Source organism: Aethalodelphis obliquidens, unplaced genomic scaffold (assembly GCF_003676395.1).
Source record: "Aethalodelphis obliquidens isolate GAN/ISIS:26980383/991018 unplaced genomic scaffold, ASM367639v1 scaffold53, whole genome shotgun sequence".
Taxonomy (NCBI): Eukaryota; Metazoa; Chordata; class Mammalia; order Artiodactyla; family Delphinidae; genus Aethalodelphis; species Aethalodelphis obliquidens.
The window spans coordinates 8,335,982-8,355,235 of record NW_020837997.1 but is presented as its reverse complement, the minus strand read 5'-3'; the positions used below and the strand labels follow the sequence as shown (position 1 = coordinate 8,355,235).

General features: G+C 54.3%; 2 protein-coding genes across 14 annotated transcripts in view; both read left to right on the top strand.

The window, feature by feature from the left end:
- Nucleotides 1-1,165: 1,165 nt before the first annotated feature.
- Nucleotides 1,166-15,484, top strand: MARCHF2 (membrane associated ring-CH-type finger 2). Of its 3 annotated transcripts, none has more exons than XM_027085307.1 (5): nt 1,166-1,294; nt 5,120-5,347; nt 10,745-10,940; nt 12,407-12,616; nt 14,866-15,484. In XM_027085307.1, the coding sequence occupies exons 2-5, from the start codon at nt 5,172-5,174 to the stop codon at nt 15,022-15,024; spliced, it is 741 nt and encodes a 246-aa protein (XP_026941108.1). In that variant the 5' UTR covers nt 1,166-1,294; nt 5,120-5,171; the 3' UTR covers nt 15,025-15,484. The 3 variants fall into 3 exon arrangements, with proteins under 3 accessions (XP_026941108.1, XP_026941109.1, XP_026941107.1); XM_027085306.1 differs by lacking the exon at nt 1,166-1,294 and adding an exon at nt 1,387-1,959 and having other exon boundaries at nt 14,866-15,482; XM_027085308.1 differs by lacking the exons at nt 1,166-1,294; nt 12,407-12,616 and adding an exon at nt 1,347-1,959 and having other exon boundaries at nt 14,866-15,482.
- Nucleotides 15,485-17,784: 2,300 nt separating this feature from the next.
- The window catches only part of HNRNPM (heterogeneous nuclear ribonucleoprotein M), a 39,156-nt gene continuing 37,686 nt past the window's right edge, over nt 17,785-19,254 (top strand). For 9 of the 11 annotated variants that reach the window (XM_027085300.1, XM_027085294.1, XM_027085297.1 and 6 more), the window contains exon 1: nt 17,972-18,127. In XM_027085300.1, the coding sequence (XP_026941101.1) occupies nt 18,015-18,127 (113 nt within the window). In that variant the 5' untranslated portion in view covers nt 17,972-18,014. Of the gene's footprint in view, nt 18,128-19,254 lie in introns of all 11 variants that reach the window. The other 2 variants (XM_027085299.1, XM_027085293.1) reach the window with 2 other exon arrangements.

Genomic DNA, 19,254 nt, shown 5'->3' with positions numbered 1-19,254 from the left:
CCGCTCCGCGGCATGTGGGATCTTCCCGGACCGGGGCACGAACCCGCATTCCCTGCATCGGCAGGCGGACTCTCAACCACTGTGCCAGCAGGGAAGCCCTTATTGTTCCATTTTTGAAAAATGTAAGCTAGTACAGCACAGAAGAATTTGATTAAGGTAATTGAGCTGATCTACATATTCAATAAAGGCAGGGGAAGAAAGGAGTATTGAGGCCATTCTCCATCCCACCTCAAGCTCTTTGCATCCCACCTCAAGCTCTTCACCATTGTCAGTTCCATTGCTTCTTTAGGGAAATATTTTTGGACTTTCCAAATATTCCATGATATGCCTCCCTCACTCGCTATAATTTATCACCTTTGAAATTAAGAATTACATAATTGACTGCTTAATGTCTATGTCATTCCCTAGACTGAGGTCCATGAGAGCAGCAATATTTACTCAACATTGTGTCCACAGCGCCTAGCACAGTGCCTGGCTCATAATAGGCCCTCTTATTGATGCTTATTACATCTAATGAATGAATTTGTTGTATGTATGAATGAATGTGAATGATAAATAAATGATGTTGGCTTTATGCTCTTCCACGGCCCCTTAACCTCTCTAGACTTCTGTAGTTCCTCTCTGTAAAATGTAATCGGACGGTTCATCCCTCCCCCAGGATTGGCGAGAAGCCTAAGAGAGGTGACGAACACTTACAAATCCCTTCGCTAGTGTCGCGTTGAATTCTTTTTGTTTTTTTTAACATCTTTATTGGGGTATAATTGCTTTACAATGGTGTGTTAGTTTCTGCTTTATAACAAAGTGAATCAGTTATACATATACATATGTTCCCATATCTCCTCCCTCTTGCGTCTCGCTCCCTCCCACCCTCCCTCGCGTTGAATTCTGTAACGGTATCTATTAACTGGTCTTCTGCAGGTGGCGCCACGTGCCCCGCTCGTGCCCCGAGTCGGTATGGGGAGGGGCCAGGGATGGGGGCGGGGCATAGCCTGGGGTGGAGCCAGGACGCAGCAGGGGCGGGGCCAGCAGCTGCGGCGCCGCCGGGCCTGTGCGGCCCAGGACGTCCCCGTCGCCTCTGGCCCCGCCTCCCAGGGCGGGAGTTCTACGGCGACTGGCCAGTGTAGGCGAGAGGCGGTCGCCATTGGTTCGTGGCGCCGTCTGCTTGGCGGGCGGTGTCCCGACGCAGGTGCCGGCCGGAGCGGAGCTAGCGGCGCTGACGAGACCGGCCGGGCCGGGACCAGGGCCGGGGCAAGCGGAGGGGCCTGCGCGGCCGCCCGGCCCGGCCGCGGATCAGGTAGGCACGGGCGGGAGGATGGGGCCGGAGGGTGCCGATCCGCGGGCCGGCCCCGAGTTTGAGGCCCGAGCCCGGCCCCCAGGCGGGACGGCCGGGCTCGGACAGTCGGCCTCAGCCTTCCCAGGGACTAGGTGATCGCAATTTCCGTCTTTGCAGAAGTCAGGAGGTCCTCTGGGGGCCGGCACACAGTAGGTGCCTCTCTGAGCCTCGGTCTCCTCATCTGTGAAACCGGGTCATCCTAGTACCAACCTAATTGGGCTGTTGGGAGGAATCAGGAGGTGGCAAATGAGGAAAGCGCTCTGCACACAGTAGGCGGTCAGTAAATGACCAGTCACCTTCCCCAACCTCCTCCTCAGAGGGGCTCTGCCAGGAAAATAGTAAATATAATGACCCAGGCACTTGGTTAGCAGAGTGCCTGCCTGTTCGTGTGTGCTCAAAACGGGATAGCCAGAATTTATAGGATTAGGTCATTTAGTCCTCTATCGACCATATTAAGTGGAAGTACTAGAAACGTTCCCTGCTATACGGATGAGGAATCAAGGCTCAGAGAGGTCAAGCCTTTTGCACAGGGCTACACAGCGAGTAATGATCAGAGCTGCGATTAAAGCCTGGCCTTCAGTGCAGGGCCATTCAAGTACTGAAGGGCATACAGGAGCCTCTCTGTGGTAAGTGAAGAGGAATGAATGCATTTGACAGGCTCCATGTTTATCCTAAAAAATAATAACAGTGAGCATTTGTTGAGTGCTTACTGTGTGCCAGGCACTGGCTGTGCCTTGTCTCATCAAACCCTACCAACAGCTCTATAAGCTGATGACGGTAATTATCAATAGAGCTAATATTTATTGACTTTCTCATATTTATGCATGTATGAGCTGGGTTTCACTGGGACCCCCATTATACAGAAGAGAAAACTGAGGCCCAGAGAGCAAAGCAGCTGGACTGAGATGACACTGTGGGGAGCTAGGGCCCTCTGACTCTTCTTCCCTTGGATTCCTGCCCTCAGAAAAAAGGAGTCTGGGTAGGTGTGGAAAGGTTGTGGTTCCCCAGTGCCACCCCAGACAAGCCTAGCCAAGGGCGAGCTTCGCTGGAGGAATTGAGCCTGGCTGCTCCTTCCCAGGAAGCCCTCAGCAGACACAGTCCACTAGCTTCATCAACTTATTTGACAAAGGAGAAAAATGAGGCCCAGAGAAGCCAAGTGTCTTGTTCCAGGACAGACAGCATTAGTAACAGAGTCAGGACTTAAAAGAACCCAGATCTCTTGAGTCCCAGACCCACCCACTGGACTAAGTTCAAATCCTGGCACTGTCCTGACTTAGCTGTGTGATCTTGGGCAAGAAGCTGCCCCTCTCTGAGCCTCAGTCTCCTCACCTGTCAAGTGGGGGTAATTATTGGACTTACGTCATAGTTTTGTTGTGAAGACTCAGTGAAATCCATCTCTCAAGCACTGGGCCAAGTTTGCTTGAGGCATTGGCTCGCTCTGCCATCCCAGCAGCCCCAGAGCTGCAGCCACCCTATCCTTGCATCCAGCCTCGAGTTTGGCCTCTTGCAAGCCCAAGCCTCTGTGCTTTGCACAGATCTCTAGCCTCTAAATATTTCTGATTCCCGTCATGGGTGCTGGCAGACCAGGGTCTGGGGGGCAGGGTCAAGAGACCTGGCTCTCCCAACCCTGCATTTACACAGAGGAGGGGCTGAAAAATTAATGCAGGAACTCTGTACTAGACACAGGGCCAGGTGCTGGAGAGACTGATGAGTGGAAGACAGACGTGGTTAAACCAGTAGATGAAGAAATAAGAGCATTTCATGGGAATTCCCTGGCGGTCCAGTGGTTAGGACTCTGCTCTTTCACTGCTGAGGGTCCAGGTTCAATCCCTAGTCGGGGAGCTAAGATCCCACAAGCCGTGCGGCGCGACCAAAAAAGAAAAAAAGGGAAAGAAATAAGGACATTTCAGGCCCGTAGGCAGAGAGTCTTCTGCGCTGTTCCTAAGGCCGCTGAGTCACTGGACCCCCTGGGTCTGGCCGTTGCCCGGTTCTTGGATGGATCGAGAGGGAGCCCACTGCAGCCGTATGCCTGAGCACCCTCTCCAGTAGCTGCTGACTCAGGAATAAAGGCGGCATTGGCCTCTCAAAATAAAAAGGAAAGAGCATTTCAGAGAGGGGTACATTCTGTAAGGGCAATAATGTGGACACCAATGGCACTTTGACCAGAGTGGTCAGGGAAAGCCTCTCTGGGGAGGTGACCTTTGAAGGGGACACTTATAACAACTGTTTGAGTTCAGTAAGCTTAGAACAGTACCCGGCTTGCAGTAGGTACTTAATAAACAGTAGCTGCTATTATTATTTTGGTGATTTGCAGGCCTTGCATTAGCAGATTTTACCAGTGTTTTTGTTTTTCCCTTGACAGTAAAAGAAATGATAGAACTTAATATACAGTAGCTGTGATGTTTCTTGTGATGCCCAATTACTTGCAGAAATGTGAAGGCCAATCCTTGGAGGGGCAAGAGGAGTGGATTCCCCTCTGCCTGCATTCCCTTGGGTAACCCAGCGACTTCCCTGCTGGCCTCTGAGCTGGAAATTCTGGTTGCAGGCACTCGGAAGGGACAGCAGTGTACACAACATGGCAGGCCTGGCCACTGCCCTGAGGATGTTATCTCAGTCATGCAGCCTTCCTCCCAGCCTCCTCCTGCCTCTGGGCTGACACTTGCTTATGTGGCCAACAGCAGCCCAACTATAGAGGCTCAGAAGGGCCTGCTGAGCCTGGAGGTCTTCTGGCTGAGCTGTTCAGAGACTGTTGATCTGGCAGCAGACTGTCCTGGTGCAAAAAGTTAGCCAATGACTTACACTGCTTCCCTCCCGCCCCTCTTTGGGTCTCAGAGTTTGACTGGCAAGGGTTGGTAAAAAACAATTGTGGGGGGACCTCAGCGAGTGTTTCGAGGGTCTCTGGATCATAGTTCCTAGGGACAAACGGTGGAGTATGAGACAAGTTTGGGACAGAGATCCTTAGCTCCAGAGCACCTGTATTGGCTTCAAGAGGCCTCTGTTACTTTCATGAAATTCTCCAAGGGAAACACACAAGACTCGCTGGCTGGTTCTGTGACGGAAGAAGAGCTTGCCAAGGGTTCCTTTTGTCAGGTCAGACCCTGGGGTGGGGGACAGAATCCTGCTGAAGTCTCCCACCCAGAGCAGACTCCAGATTGCTCCGGTGGCCTTTCCTTGGGGACAGAGGCATGGGTTAGAGCAGCTGCTTTGGTGGGTGGGGACAGAGACTGTCATGGTCCTCCCCAGCCTGGGCCACTTCCTTGATAGCCTGAGTTATCAAGGAGTTCAGAGCCCCACAAGAGGCCGTCAACCAGGAGGGTCAATGTGACTCACCATCCTGGTCTGCTGGGCCAAGTTTCTAGCTCAGTTCTGGCCCACTCAAAGGTGGGCGTGAGCCCAGGCCCAGCAATCCAGTCCATGGAGAACAGTCTCTACATGGTTGGCGGGCATGGTTCTGTTCCTGGAAAGCGCCAAGCACAGGGCCTGCTACACAGAAGGTGTTCAGTCACTGTTAGGTGCTGTTATTATGTCTGGAAAGGTGATATTGGGGGTGACCTGCATGCTTTGCAGGCTGGGCCGGGCTGGCCTTTCTTAGGAGGGTCAGAGGTAATATAATCAAGCCCCTGAGACGTGCCAGGCCTGGGCTGAGCTGCATGTGTGACCTTATTGAATCCTCACAGCCCCCTCCAAAGCCCCATTGTATAGATTGGGCAACCGAGGCTCAGAGAGCTGGATTCGGTGTGTGGCTTGCTAACCTTGCCCTTAATCTTCCTGCCGGCCTCTCCCCAGGCTCCTGGGACCATGGGCCTCGGGCCCTGAGGACGCGGGGCTCCCTGTGGCCATGACGACGGGTGACTGCTGTCACCTCCCTGGCTCCCTGTGCGACTGCTCCGACAGCCCCGCCTTCTCCAAGGTCGTGGAGGCCACGGGCCTTGGGCCACCCCAGTATGTGGCACAGGTGACTTCAAGGGACGGCCGGCTCCTCTCAACTGTCATCCGGGCCTTGGACACACCGAGGTTAGTGGTGGCCAAGCAGGGATCTTTGCCTTCACTCACTTCGCTCTCGGGCCCAAGGGATTTCCTCCCAGCCCTGCCTGGGGTCAGAAATCCAACTGCGGGAATCCCCTGGTGGTCCAGTGGTTAGGGCTTGGTGCTTTCACTGCCGGGGCCTGGGTTCGATCTCTGGTCGGGGAACTAAGATCCCACTAGCCGCGGGCCAGAAAAAAAAACAAAAAAGAAATCCAGCCACCTAGAGGGGCCAGGTGGGCAAATAAACCAGTAATCACCACGTGGAAACTGGCTAGCCAGGTCTGATTCTTCATGAAAAGCAGAAACTCCAGATTACTGGGTGAAATCTGAAGGTCCAATGTTGATGAGTAGCTCACGTTTTGGGGAGGCTGCTTGAGGAAATGGCTGGCTGTGGACTCAGGGTGCCTGGGCTCAGGTCCTGAGTAGAAGCCTCTCTCCCTGTACAACCTGGGAAGAGTTGCTTCACCCCCGTATCTCTAAACTGGGGACACCTTCCTCACTGGGTTGTTTTGAGAGTACGTGGCCGTGGTCCACATAAAGTGCCCGCAAGGGGCTTTGCCACCTCCTAAGCAGTTGATAAATGTATTTAAACCTCAGTGCCAGCCTTCCAGACCCACGTGTGAGCTGAGTCTGCCTGGTTCACCAACTTGTCACCAGTTCCAAGGAAAAGAGATTTATGGAAACCCCACACAAATTTAAATCCACTTTAACTTATTAAGATTTAATCTGGCCACCAGTTTTTCAAGTTTAATGTATTTTCATGATGTTTACTTGAGACAATTTAATTCATAAGCTTTTCTTTCCAATTTTTTTTTATTGTTACGATGTAACACAATTTAGCTTCTTGGCCATTTTATTTTTATTTAATTTATTTATTTAATTTATTTATCTTTGGCTGTGTTGGGTCTTCATTGCTGCACGCGGGCTTTCTCTAGTGTGGCAAGCAGGCGCTACTCTTCGTTGCGGTGCGCGGGCTTCTCATTGTGGTGGCTTCTCTTGTTGCAGAGCATGGACTCTAGGTGCGCAGCTTCAGTAGCTGTGGCGTGCAGACTCAGTAGTCATGGCTCGTGGGCTCTAGAGCGCAGGCTCAGTAGTTGTGGCGCATGGGCTTAGTTGCTCCGTGGCATGTGGGTTCTTCCCGGACCAGGGCTCGAACCCGTGTGCCCTGCGTTCGCAGGCGGATTCTTAACCACTGCGCCACCAGGGAAGCCCTCTTGGCCATTTAAAAGTGTACAGTTCAGTGGCTTTAAGTACATTCACAGTGTTGTGCAACCATCACCACCATTCAACCCCATAACTGTTTTGATCTTGCAAAACTGAAACTCTGTCCTCATTAGACACTCACTCCCCAGCCCCCGGCCCCCACCATCTACTTTCTGTCTCTGTGGATCTGACTCCTGTAGGGACCCCCTGTGAGTGGAATCAGACAGTATTTGTCCTTTTGTGACGGCTTCTTTCACTGAGCATCATGTCTCTAGGGTTCATCTGTGTTGTAGCAGGTGTCAGAGTCAATTCATAAGCTTTTCATTCAAAACATAAAAAGAAGCAGATGGAAGCCTTGCAGTGCTTTGGAGGGAGCCCACTGCCAGTCACCCTGTAAGTCTTTGCCTGGCATCACTTCTTTCAGGAAGCCTTGCCTAAGCCCAGATGAGATTGGCGTTCTCCTTCTGGGCTTCCTCCAGGGTCTTGGTTTTTATGTCTGCATCTCCATCAGACCCCCTGAAGTCAGGACAGGGTCTGTGCTGCTTGAGCCAGGCTGGGAGCAAGGGGACCCTTGGTGGGCCCAGGGGCCTCCTAGCCAGAGCTGCTGGGGTGGGGGGCAGGGAGGAAGTCTCCCTCCATGGGGTTCCTGGGGGCCACTGAGTGAGTTGACGTCACCTTGCCCCACCCTCCCTTTTTACACCTGGGGAAACCGAGTCCCAGAGGGAGCTGGACCCCTGCCAGTGTCACTGAGCAGAGCTGAGGCTTGAACCTAGGGCTCCCCCTTGGGTGTGGGGGGCAGGAGGAGAAGCCTGTTCGGTCCCATCAGCCTCCCCTGCAGCCCTCAGAGACCCAGGCAAGCAGCGGTACCAGAGCGGCCCCTCCGCGGGCAGCTGGTGGTCAGGACAGCTCTGCCCACTGAGACCGACTGCAGGGCCCTCCTGATCTGCCCCTCTGCCATTTTTTATTTTTTTGGCTGGATTGTATGGTAGTGCTATTTTTTTTTAATTTTTAAATTTTTATATAATTTTTAAAGGTTACAGTCCATTTACAGTTATTACAAAATATTGGCTCTATTCCCGGTGCTGTACAAGACATCCCTGTAACCTATCTTACACCCAATAGTTCGTACCTCCCGCTTCCCGACCCTCACGTTGCCCTTCTCCTCCCTCTCCCCTCTGGTAACCACTAGTTTGTTCTCTATATCTCTGAGTCTGCTTTTTGTGTTGTTATACTCACTAGTTTCTTGTATTTTTTAGATTCCACACATAAGCATATAGTAATTGTCTTTCTCTGTCTGACTCATTTCACTCAGCATAACACCCTCCAAGTCCATCCATGTTACTGCAAATGGCAAAATTTCGTTCTTTTTGACGGCTGTCTCTTCTGCCTTTTTGTTGTCTTGTTTTTGGGCTGCACTGTGAGGCATGTGGGATCTTAGTTCCCCGGCCAGGGATCGAACCCGTACTCCCTGCAGTGGAAGCACGGAGTCTTAACCACTGGACCGCCAGGGAAGTCCCCCCTCTGCCTTATTTTTTTTTTTTTTCTTGCCGTATGCGGGCCTCCCACTGTTGTGGCCTCTCCCGCTGTGGAGCACAGGCTCCGGACGCGCAGGCTCAGTGGCCATGGCTCACGGGCCCAGCCGCTCCGCGGCACGTGGGATCTTCCCGGACCGGGGCACGAGCCCGCGTCCCCTGCATCGGCAGGCAGACTCTCAACCACTGCGCCACCAGGGAAGCCCCCCTCTGCCTTTTGATGCAGCTCAATCCCAACTTGCCCAGACTGAAGGCCAGGGCAGAACAACCCTTCCTAGAGAGAGGGCTGCTGTTTTCCCAGAGGGTTGTCATCATCCAGGGATGGGGCCCTCTTTACAGCCTCCTGGCCGATCTTCCCAGGAGGAAATGAGGATCCTCCACTGCCACTGCTGGGAGGTGCTGGGGTCGGCAGAGGCCACACAAGCAGGTCACTGTCCCCCTCCTTCTCTTCACTCACCCTGTAACTCCTCCTCCCAGCCAGCCTGTGCCATCTGGGAGCAGCAAGGGTGGGGCTGAAAGATACTGTCCCCAGCACCTGGCTGGTTCCATGACCATAAAATCAAGCCTTCCATTTCATTTCAGAGGAGACCCTGATTCCTGGGGGCGCATGGCACCCCAAGTGGGGCAGAAAGTTCTGGACCCTGAAACCTTCAGAGGACAAAGAGGAAGGCCCAGGAGGTATCTCCAGGCCCCAGGACAATCCACAAAGGCTCAGGCTTGAGGGCCAGCACCTGGGGCCCCTCTGGCCTCTGTGAGGCCTCCATTCTCTCCGCCCCCTGGTCTGTGAGCCAGGCCCTCCTGGAAGCTGCCCTGAGCATTTCCACACCCCCCAGCCCTTCCACCTGGCCTCCTCCCGCTGCCCGATTCCCCATGGCTTCCATTTCCATCTCCCTTCTGCCCATGGAGCATACTCTGGTCAGCTCCACTGGGATCTGTGGATGTCTCACCCGCTCCCCCGTCCCATCTCCTCCTCAACTGTATCATTTGCATAATTTTCCTCCCAGAATTTCGGGAGTAAAGCCCATTTCTCTTGCCCTACTACCGGTGGCAGGCAGCCTAGTGGCTCAGAGTATACAGGCCTGGAGTGACTTCCTGGGTTCCAATCCCAGCTGTGCCCGACGACTGGCTGTGTGACTTCTGCACAAACAGGTTAACCCCTCGATGCCTCAGTTTCCCTGTCTGTAAAACAGGGGCAAAAAGAGCACCTTCCTCCCCGGCTCCCTGTGAGAATGAGAAAAATTAACCCAGATGTTGCCCTCCAAATTGTGCATGGGACCTCATCAGTGCTCAATCATAAATCAGTGTGTGCTTTGTTTTCTTGTGTTTTGTTTTCTCTGAACTTGCACCTCTGAAGTAGGGTTCTTCAGGGACAAACCCCAAAACCGACGTGGCTCTCCCTCAAGGTCCTCGTCACTTCCACTTCCTGGCTTGGTTTCCGGAGCAGGGATCCCTTTCCTGTTCACTTGATGTGTGTGGGGAGTGTGGGAGCAGAGGGGAGCCGGGCATGCCCTTTTGACCTTGGAGGAAAAAGTAGCAGCCCAGGCACAGGATTGAGGACCAGAAAGCAGACCTGAGGGGTCAGCTCAGCTCTTGGGTTTCAAAGCAGCCAGGCCCCGTCCCACAGCAGGAGACACTGAGAAAAGGATAGAAAGTTTCTGAGGGGAAACTGGCGTTATCTGGAAAACAGCTCTCCTGCTCCGCCTCCTCCGTGTGTTCCCGCAGTCCTCTCTCTGGGCAGAAATGTCTGGAAAACAATGACTCATGTGCTGGACAGCCGCTGGGGCCACCAAGGCCACGCCCCTGGCCCTGAGCTGCCCCAGGAAGGACCCAGCATCCCCAGAGACCAAGCTGGGGCCGAGACTTCCCTGAAGCAGCTTCCTGCAGACGCTTTTTATGTCTGTTTTCCGAGCCTCACTAGAGCAGAAGAGCCAGGGAGCTCTTCTCCCTGGACGCACAGGTTTCTTAGGTAGCATGGCCTTCAGGTGCGGCTAGATCCAGAGCTTCTGATGGTGTCCTTGAGACTCTGCTTCTCCTTATCTCTTGGCTCCACCTTCCTCTGTTTCCCTCTGTTTTGGCATCATTTACAGACTCCATGTGGGGACCAGGCTGCTGCCAGCAGCTCCAGACTTACATCAGCCATGCTGCCTGTAGTTCTGGAGTTTAGGGGAAAAAAAAAAAAAAAGAATTTCAGGAATCAATTCCCAGTGGCTCTGATTGCATCACACATGCTGTTCCCTGAATCGGCCCCTGTGACCAGGGACGTGTGGTGTTTTGATTGGTCAGGCCTGAGGTCATTAGGGGTGTCGTCTTCAGGACCAAGAGTTAAGAGTGGATTGGTTGCCCAGTACAATCATGGTGGCATTGTAGGAGAAGGAGGAGTGGACGCTGGGCAGGCAGGTACAAGTGATGCTCACCCTGGGCTGAAAAAGGTGCCACGGGAAACTTGGGGAGGGAGCACATCACTCCACCTGTGGGAGTCTGTGAAGACTTCCCAAGGGAAAGGATATTTGGAGCCGGATGTTGAAGGATGAGTAGGAGTTTGCCAAGTAGCAGCATATAGGGGTGATGCTGAGCTTGTGATCCAGTGCATGTGAAGTAGGCATAGACAGGAAACTTGATCGTTACTCATGTGTCCCATCTCTGTGTCTAGCGATGGTCCATTCTGCAGGATCTGCCATGAGGGAGCGAATGGGGAGAGCTTGCTGTCTCCATGTGGTTGCACCGGCACACTGGGCGCTGTGCACAAGAGCTGTCTGGAGAGATGGCTTTCCTCATCCAATACCAGCTACTGCGAGCTGTGCCACACGGAGTTTGCAGTGGAGAAGAGGCCCCGGCCCCTCACAGAGGTATGCTTGGGAGTCTGAGGTTGGAGTGGGCAGAGGGGAAGAAGGTAGGCGTGGGGCAGGAGGAGGGAATTGCCCTGGAGGATCCTGGGGGGCTGGGGAAGCAGCTTCTCTATAGGGAGGAACCTTTCTCCTGTCCCCAGGGTCAGTTCTGCTGATGGGGGTGGGGAACCGGGCCTGAGATTCCAGACCTGACAGACCCTGTGCCTCCTCCCTGTTTTGATCACTTCAGGTGACCCTAAGGCTTAGACCTGAGGAATGAGAAGGGAGTGCCCAACCTGAGGAAGGGCAGTCCTGGCAGAGGGCACAGCAAGTGCAAAGGCTCTGAGGCCAGGAGAAGCTTGGTGTTTTTGACAAAGCCCACGTGGCTGGAGTGGAGCTAGTTAAAGGAGGAGGAGAGTGGCCCAGAAGGAGGGGTAGTGGCCTTGCCGGGGGGCTTTGTGGGCCAAGCCTGGGAGCTTAGACTGTAGCCTGAGTGTGCTGGGTGGGGGTTGAGATGGGATATTCCCAGGCATGACGGGAGCCACATGGCTTTCCAGAGCATTGCTGGTTGCCCGGGTGCCCTCCAGGCTCCTCTCTGCCCAGCTTGGCTTGGCATGGGGCAGCTGAGAGCTGCAGGGGGATGTCACTGTGCCGAGGTGTGGGCTCCTGGAAATGCCCCTGGCCCACCCGGGACATTGGGCTCTTAGGAGAACAGTTGGAGGGAGAGCCAGCCTGCCTGCACCGCTCCCCCCCACACGCTCCCACCCCAGTGCCTTTGCACATGCTCTTTCTGCAGCCTCGAGCGCTGTCCCCTCAATTCTTCACCAGGCCCCTTCTGCTCATTTGGTTCTCTGTGGTGTCACCTCCTCGGCATAGCCTTCCCCATCCGGATCATTCACCCTGTTTCATGCCTCCCCCGACTAGCATGGGAGCTATGGGCAGGGACTTTTTCCTGCCATCAACTGTGGCAGGCAGTGTAGCATAGAGGCCAAGACGCACAGGTCCTGGGATAAGACTTCCTGGGCTCCAGTCCTGGCTTTGTGGACGACTAGCCATATGAGTTTGCACAAATGGGTCAGCCTCTCTGTGCCCTCAGTTTCCCCCATCTATAAAACAAGGTCATGGGACTTCCCTGGCGGTCCAGTGGTTAAGACTCTGTGCTTCCACTGCAGGGGGCATGCGTCTGATCCCCTGCACGGCCAAAAAAACCAAAGAACCAAAAAACAAAAAACAGGGGCAGAAGTGCCCCGCACCTATCCGGGCCTGGCCTGTCATCGTCATCGTCTCCATAAATATTTGAAAGAAGGAATGAACGCAGGGAGGTGCCAGGCAGGAGGCTGGTCCTGCAGGGCCCAGTGATGAAGATGGGCATCAGCAGAAGGGGCGGAGGGCCTGGCGGTCCTGCACCCCATCCCCCCGCAGAGGCTCGAGGGAGGGCGGTGCATGACGGTCTCTCTCAGCGGCTCCCCCTCCCTTCTTCCCCGCAGTGGCTGAAGGACCCAGGGCCTCGGACAGAGAAGAGGACACTGTGCTGCGACATGGTGTGCTTCCTGTTCATCACGCCTCTGGCCGCGATCTCAGGCTGGCTGTGCCTGCGTGGGGCCCAGGACCACCTCAGGCTCCATAGCCGGCTGGAGGCGGTGGGGCTCATCGCCCTCACCATTGCTCTCTTTACCATCTACGTCCTCTGGACGCTGGTGAGTGGCTGCCTGCCACAGAGCAGGCATCTGCCAGCAGTCAGGCCCGGGGTTTGGTCAGTGGCTTGGAGGGGGTAGGGGGCGCCCTGCCTGCCTCGGTTTGTGGCTGGCCCTCGGGTGGAAGCAATTCCCAGCATCTCATAGAGCTCCAGATTCCAAGCTGGTCCAAGGTCCAGGGAGCCAGGCGTGAACCTTCTGCCCCAAGGATACAAGGGCACGTGATCACCTCTGCTGAGTGCAGGCCCTGCCAGCCACGAGCTCCACCAAGACTGTACTGGCGGTGGAGGGCGGGTGAGGGGGTTGGGGGGGAGAGGCAGAGGGACACCAAAAGGCTGCGGAAGAAAGAGTAGGAGAAAGAGAGACAGAGAGAGAGGACCATCAAGAGACAGAGAAGGGACTTCCCTGGCGGTCCAGTGGTTAAGACTCCACGCTTGCACTGCAGGGGGCATGGGTTGATCCATGGTCCGGGAACTAAGATCGATGCCCCACACGGGGGTGGGGTGGGTGCTGAGAGAGAAAACGACTGGGGTTGAGAGAGAGGGAGTGTAGTGGGGTGTTGTCCCCGGCTTCTGGCAGGCATGTGAACCCTCACTCAGAGAGGAAAGGTCCCCAGAGTCTGGCCCCTCAGACAGAACCACTGGCCTCCAGCTGTGGGGCACTCCCTCCTCAAGAATTGTTTCCCAGCACATCCACCAAGCAGGTTTTTTTTTTTTTTGTGGTAGCGGGCCTCTCACTGTTGTGGCCTCTCCCGTTGCTGAGCACAGGCTCCGGACGCGCAGGCTCAGCGGCCATGGCTCACAGGCCCAGCCACTCCGCGGCATGCGGGATCCTCCCGGACCAGGGCACGAACCCGTGTCCCCTGCATTGGCAGGCGGACTCTCAACCACTGCGCCACCAGGGAAGCCCCAAGCAGGTTTTTTAATACAAGTAGGATGAAATCATAGGTCCTGCTTTGCAGTCTGCTTGTTTTCACTTTGCTAATGTCCTTTAAAAAAAAAAAAAGGCAGCCACCCAACAATCCTTGATTGTATGGGCATGCTGTATTTTTTTAACTAATCCCTTTTGATGGACACTGGGATCATTTCCAATGTTTTTTTTTTGTTGGTTTGTTTTTTTGTTTCCCTTCTTTTTTTTTGCCGTTATAAACTGTGTTTTGGGTGCCACCTGTGCAAATGTTTCTTGGAACTGGCTTGGTTAAAGAGTATGAACCATTGACATTTATTGGAAAAAAAAAGTTTTTTTTTTTTAATAGATTTGACTCATTAGAGCAGTTTGAGGTTAAACAGCAAAATGGAGCATAAAGTACAGAGTTCTCCAAAATCCTCCCCCGCACCTGCAGAGCCTCCTCCACGATCAGCAGGGCACCAGAGCAGTGCATTTATCACAGTCGATGAACCAACACTGACACATCATCACCCCCAGCCCATAGTTTACATTAGGGGTTCACTCTTGGTGTTGAACAATTTGTGGGTTTAGACAAATGTATAATGACATGTATCCACCATTAGAGTGTCATACAGAGTATTTTCACTGCCCTAAAACCCCTCTGTGATCCTCCGGTTCATCTCTCCCTCCCCCAAGCCCTGCTAACCACTGCTTCTCTTACTGTCTCCATAGTTTTGCCTTTTCCAGAATGTCCTATAGTTGGAATCATGCAGTCTATAGCCTTTTCAGTGAAAGCACCGAGTCCTAACCACTGGACCGCCAGGGAATTCCCTGTAGCCTTTTCAGATCTGCTTCTTTCCCTTAGTCATATGCATTTAAGCTTCCTCCATGTCTTTTCATGACTTGATAGCTCATTTCGTTTTGGTGCCAAATAACATTCCATCGTCTGGATGTCCCACAGTTTATTTATCCACTTACCCACTGAAGGACATCTTAGTTGCTTCCACATTTTGGCAGTTATGATCCATTGACGTTTGGCCCCTTCCAAGAGGCTTTATCACTTCACTGCCACCCTCTGAGAGACAGAAGGGGACCCCCCCCCCCTTCCACACACACACACACACAGACTCTCTCACCTTTGCAGGGCCCTCAGTGCTGGTGGGGAGGTTCCCCAGGTGAGGGAATGGGTGTGTGTGCACTGTCTGTGTGAGAAATGCCTGGATGCTGCCCCTGCTTCTGCAAGCAGGAGCCTGGTCCTGGTTAGGTCGAGGCAGATGCTTCAGGGGCCCGCTTTTCCTCTCTTGGGGGTAGAGGCTGGATGGCCAGAGGCTGGCCCTCCCACTCATCTCCACCCTGCCCTGCAGGTCTCATTCCGCTACCATTGCCAGCTGTACTCCGAGTGGAGAAGGACCAACCAGAAAGTGCGCCTGAAGATCCGGGCCACCGATGGCCCCGAAGGCACCCAGCACTCCTCTCTGGCAGCTGGGCTCCTGAAGAAGGTGGCAGAGGAGACGCCTGTGTGAAGGCCGGGCTGGCAGGGCCAGAGGCAGCTGGCGATGCCCTGGTGTTTGGAAGGACAGAAACTGCCCGACACTTCCGCACAGCTGGAATGCTTCTTAGGCCAAGAGATGCCAAAGTGGAGCTGATTCCGTGATTCCCGTGTGAAGCTATTCTCAGATCGTTTTGCACACTCTTACACACGAGGAGAACAGACGGACGTGGTCCCGAGCTTCGGATGGAGCAGGCACCCTGATCTCATTCTGAGGTCTACCTGGCCCCTCCTGGGCCAGCAGCCATGGCCAGAGGCGAGTCGCGGGCACCCATGGAGCTGGGAGGTTCCGCAAGCTTCTTGCACTTTTCTGCACCTGGCAGGCTCACATTCCCGGCACCCTCAACTTTATAAAGTTGCACCGTGTTTCAAAACCCACCCCCCTACCCCACCCCACCCCCAATGAATAAAAGGAGCCCTTGCTGGACAAAACGGACCTGTCAGTCACGTTTCTGAGGCCTCAAAGTGAGGGCACGGGGACCGAGGGGAGTCAGGACCACACAGAGGTAACAGCAGCAACAACCAATGCTCTCAGCTGCTTTGAGGGATCACAGGGCTAGAAGCAAAGTGCGAGTTTTCAAGTGAAGAGCAGGTAGCAAGGCTATGTATTAAATGATTTAAAATAAATATACATAAGAATAGTGTCTACTTCCTGTGTGTCTCCCGTGGGTCAGATACCCCGCTGGGCCCTTTACACTCACTCACAAGTAATGTCCACACTTACCGAGGGTCACCCTGTCAGGGCCCAGTACTTTTTTTTTTTTGGCCACATCATGCAGCATGTGAGGTCTTAACTCCTCAACCAGGGATCGAACCCTCACCCCCTGCATTGGAAGCACAGAGTCTTAACCACTGGACCGCCAGGGAAGTCCTGAGTTGTAGTTTGGTGCTAGGCTGACTTTCATGACCCTTAACCCTAGCAGAGAGAGAGCAAGTCTTAGACTCAGATCCTTTGACAGAGCGTATGACTGAATTTACACTTTAACAGCATCATTCTCTTATTTATTTTTTACAATAAGCTATTTATAGTAGGGTTTCAATGTGGGCTGTGAGGTAAAGCAACATTTTAACATCCTTTTTTTCTTTGACTGTACTGGGAGGCTTGCAGGATCTTAGTTCCCCAACTAGGGATCGAACCCAGGCCTTGGCAGTGATAGGGCAGAATCCTAACCACCAGACCGTCAGCGAATTCCCAAAACATCCTTCCTTTAAAGAAAATAAAGTGTCAGTTACAGGAAAGAGTGAAGGAATTAATAGTGCAGGCAATGGCTAAACCCAGGAATCTGGGCAGTGTTGGATTAAATCAACCAGCCTATAGAGGAGCACAGCCTAGTAGAAAGTTTGTCTCCTCAGCCTGGGCTTGGCTTGTGGCTCATCTCCAGTCACACCCACTGCCGGAGAAGGGATCAGAGAAAAGGTGCCTTCTTGTCCCCGCTGCTTTGTATTCGGCCTCCTCTCCATGATTCTGACAGACTGCTGTGGCCTCTTCCGCCATTTCTGAGCCCTGTTGGGCGAGGGAATTCAGAGATTCATGAGGCTTCTTCTGGTCCAGGGGCCCCTCTGGTCTAGAGAGATCTAAGGGGGAGGGGGGAACTTCCCTGGCTGTCCAGGCCAAAAAAAAAAAGAGAGAGAGAGAGAGAGAGGTCTAACGGGGAGGAAAGGAAACTGAGATAGATTCCAGTGGGACCATGTGAAGAGGGTTGGTGTGCACAGGGGATTTTAGTAGATCAGAGATTTCCGGGGGGAGGGGGCGGGGTGGGTGGGTGGAGATGAGAGGAGGGGCTTGCAGATGGGCAAGAGAAAGGAGTTCTGAGACAGGGGAGTCTGGGAAGTTCTTGGGAATGGGAGCTGGAAAGAGAGGGTGGGGCCTATCCTCTGCCTTAGCCTGGGCTATTGGACTTATTCTCCAGGCCTGGAGTTCTTAGCCTGGCTGGATTAAGTATTTAATTTGGAGGAAGGTGTGGCAGGTGAGATAGTTCCTCAGAGCCTGATGAAATGTAGTTATTTTGTGAGATGGGAAAAAAACCCATTTTTCCCATTGTGAGCTTAGAGTTTGGTGGTTAGATGGGAACTTCTTCAAGATCCAGTGAAGCATTTATTTCAAAGTACCAGAGACAACAGAGACCAGGGGTGGCTGCTGGGTAAGGGAGCCTGAGACCTCTGAATGCTGGGGGCTCTGGCCTCTTCCCAGGCCACTGTGGCTGTCCCAGGACATGGTCCTGTAACAGCCCTGAAAACCCATTTGTGGACAGGGCCAAGCTCTCAGGGCAGAGGGACCCACGGTCAGGCAGGAAGGAGCCTCCATCGTGTGATTTCTATCACCATGTTTGGCTTCTTGCTTGTTCATTCCCTCAAGAAACATTCATAAGCACATTCAAAGTCTCCAGCTAGGCGTCTGGTTGTTGACGGCTGTTAGTGAGAGAGACCTAGGCCATGGGCTCTGCGCCCAGGACTTCTCAGAGTGGTGGGGAGACAGGTCGGATAGAGCCCAGATATTCTTGGTGCAGGACGAAACTTGCTTAGAGAGAGAGCATTTTACACATTTGTCCTACGGCCTGGTCTTTCAGTGTCCTACCCTTGCCTGCCTAACTCCTTTCTAGCCTAGTAAACAGAACTTTCGCTGCCCTTCTGCCCTAGCTGTGATTACAGAAAGCTGGGAGTGACGAGGTCCACGTGTGAGGGGGTGGAGAGATGGTGCCTCTACCAGACCTGCAGAGCGGATGGAGTATCCAGTAGGCGCCAAACGCAAGTTAGTTGCGAGAATGAATTAGTAACAGCTGACGATGCGCGCCTGCGCGCGGCGGGGGCGTGGCCCGGAACAGGGGCGTGGCCCGGGGTTGGAGGGAAGGAGGCGGGAGGCCGCCGCGGCGCGAGCAGACGTTACTGGTCGAGCTGGATCACGTGAGCACGCAGGCGCAGCGCCGCGCATCCCGCTCGCTCACACAAAGCCCAGACGCGGAGAAAATGGCGGCAGGGGTCGAAGCGGCAGCCGAGGTGGCGGCGACGGAGCCCAAAATGGAGGAGGAGAGCGGCGCGCCCGGCGTGCCGAGTGGCAACGGAGCTCCGGGCCCGAAAGGGTGAGTACTCCACGGCTCCTTGTCCCTGGCCGGGCACTTCTGCGGCGGCCGGCGGCGGCTCTGTTAGGTCTTGGCGGCTTCCCACCGGCGCGGCCTCGGCCGGGCTTTCCCCTCAGGGTCTGCCGAGGGTGGGGGCCGCCCAGGCGGTGAGGGATGAAGCCGGGCGGCCCCGGGAGCGCCTCTAGGACAGCTCCTTCTTCCCAGGTCTCGGGCCTCAACTCCCCCGGTCCCTCCAGGCCGGGTCCGACCCCGACCCCGACGCAAAGGCCTCAGGCTGGGCCTCTGCGCGCGGGGATAATGGCGCGCGGGCCACGGAGCCGATGAGCCCCGGAGTCCGCGACCCGCTCGCCTGTCGGGTGACCTTGGTTGGGCGCGTGGTTTCACGTCTCTCCGCAATGGCCCGGGGCCTCAGTTTCCCGATCGGTAAAGTGGGGGGAGGGGAGGGATTGCGCACGCAGGATCTCGCCCGTTGTCGGTCCGGGTAAACGGTAGCAGAGGCGGGTGGGTATCGGGAAGGACCGCGAGGCCGGCTCCGGGAGCCTCCTCCCCCCCCCGCCCCCCGGCGCGCGCCGTTCCTCTCCTTTCCAGCTCCCCCTCCCCCGTCCCCGCGATAAGTGCCTCTGTCGGAACCGCCCCTCGCTCCACGCTCTGGCCACGGCTCAAGTCCCTTACCTCCTCCCCAGGTGCGCAGTAGGTATTTGTGGAGAGATCGGACCTGCTGCACAATGTTCAGCCGTAGAAACAAACTATAGGGGGAAAAAAAAAAGGAAACATTCTCTTCCGTGTTCCAGGGGAAGATTTTTCCATCATCAGGCGGGTTCACCCATTTCCAAACTCCGTCACCCTTTCAGTCCTGGTTAGAGGTCTGTCTCGGGTCCTCGGTTTTTAAAGTTTCCATAAAGCTTTAAAGCATCACCTTATGTCCCCTTGAACCCCATTCATTCTGATTACAGGCGCCTGAAAGATGGAGAGACGTTTTGCCTCCTCCCGGCAGCTGTCGGGGGGAGGACAGGGGAAGGCTGGGCACACATTTGATTTGCCACATACGTTTTTTTAAAATTGTGGTAACATACGTAAGGTGAAATTTACAGTTTTAGCCATTTTTAAGTGTACGATTCTGTGGCGTC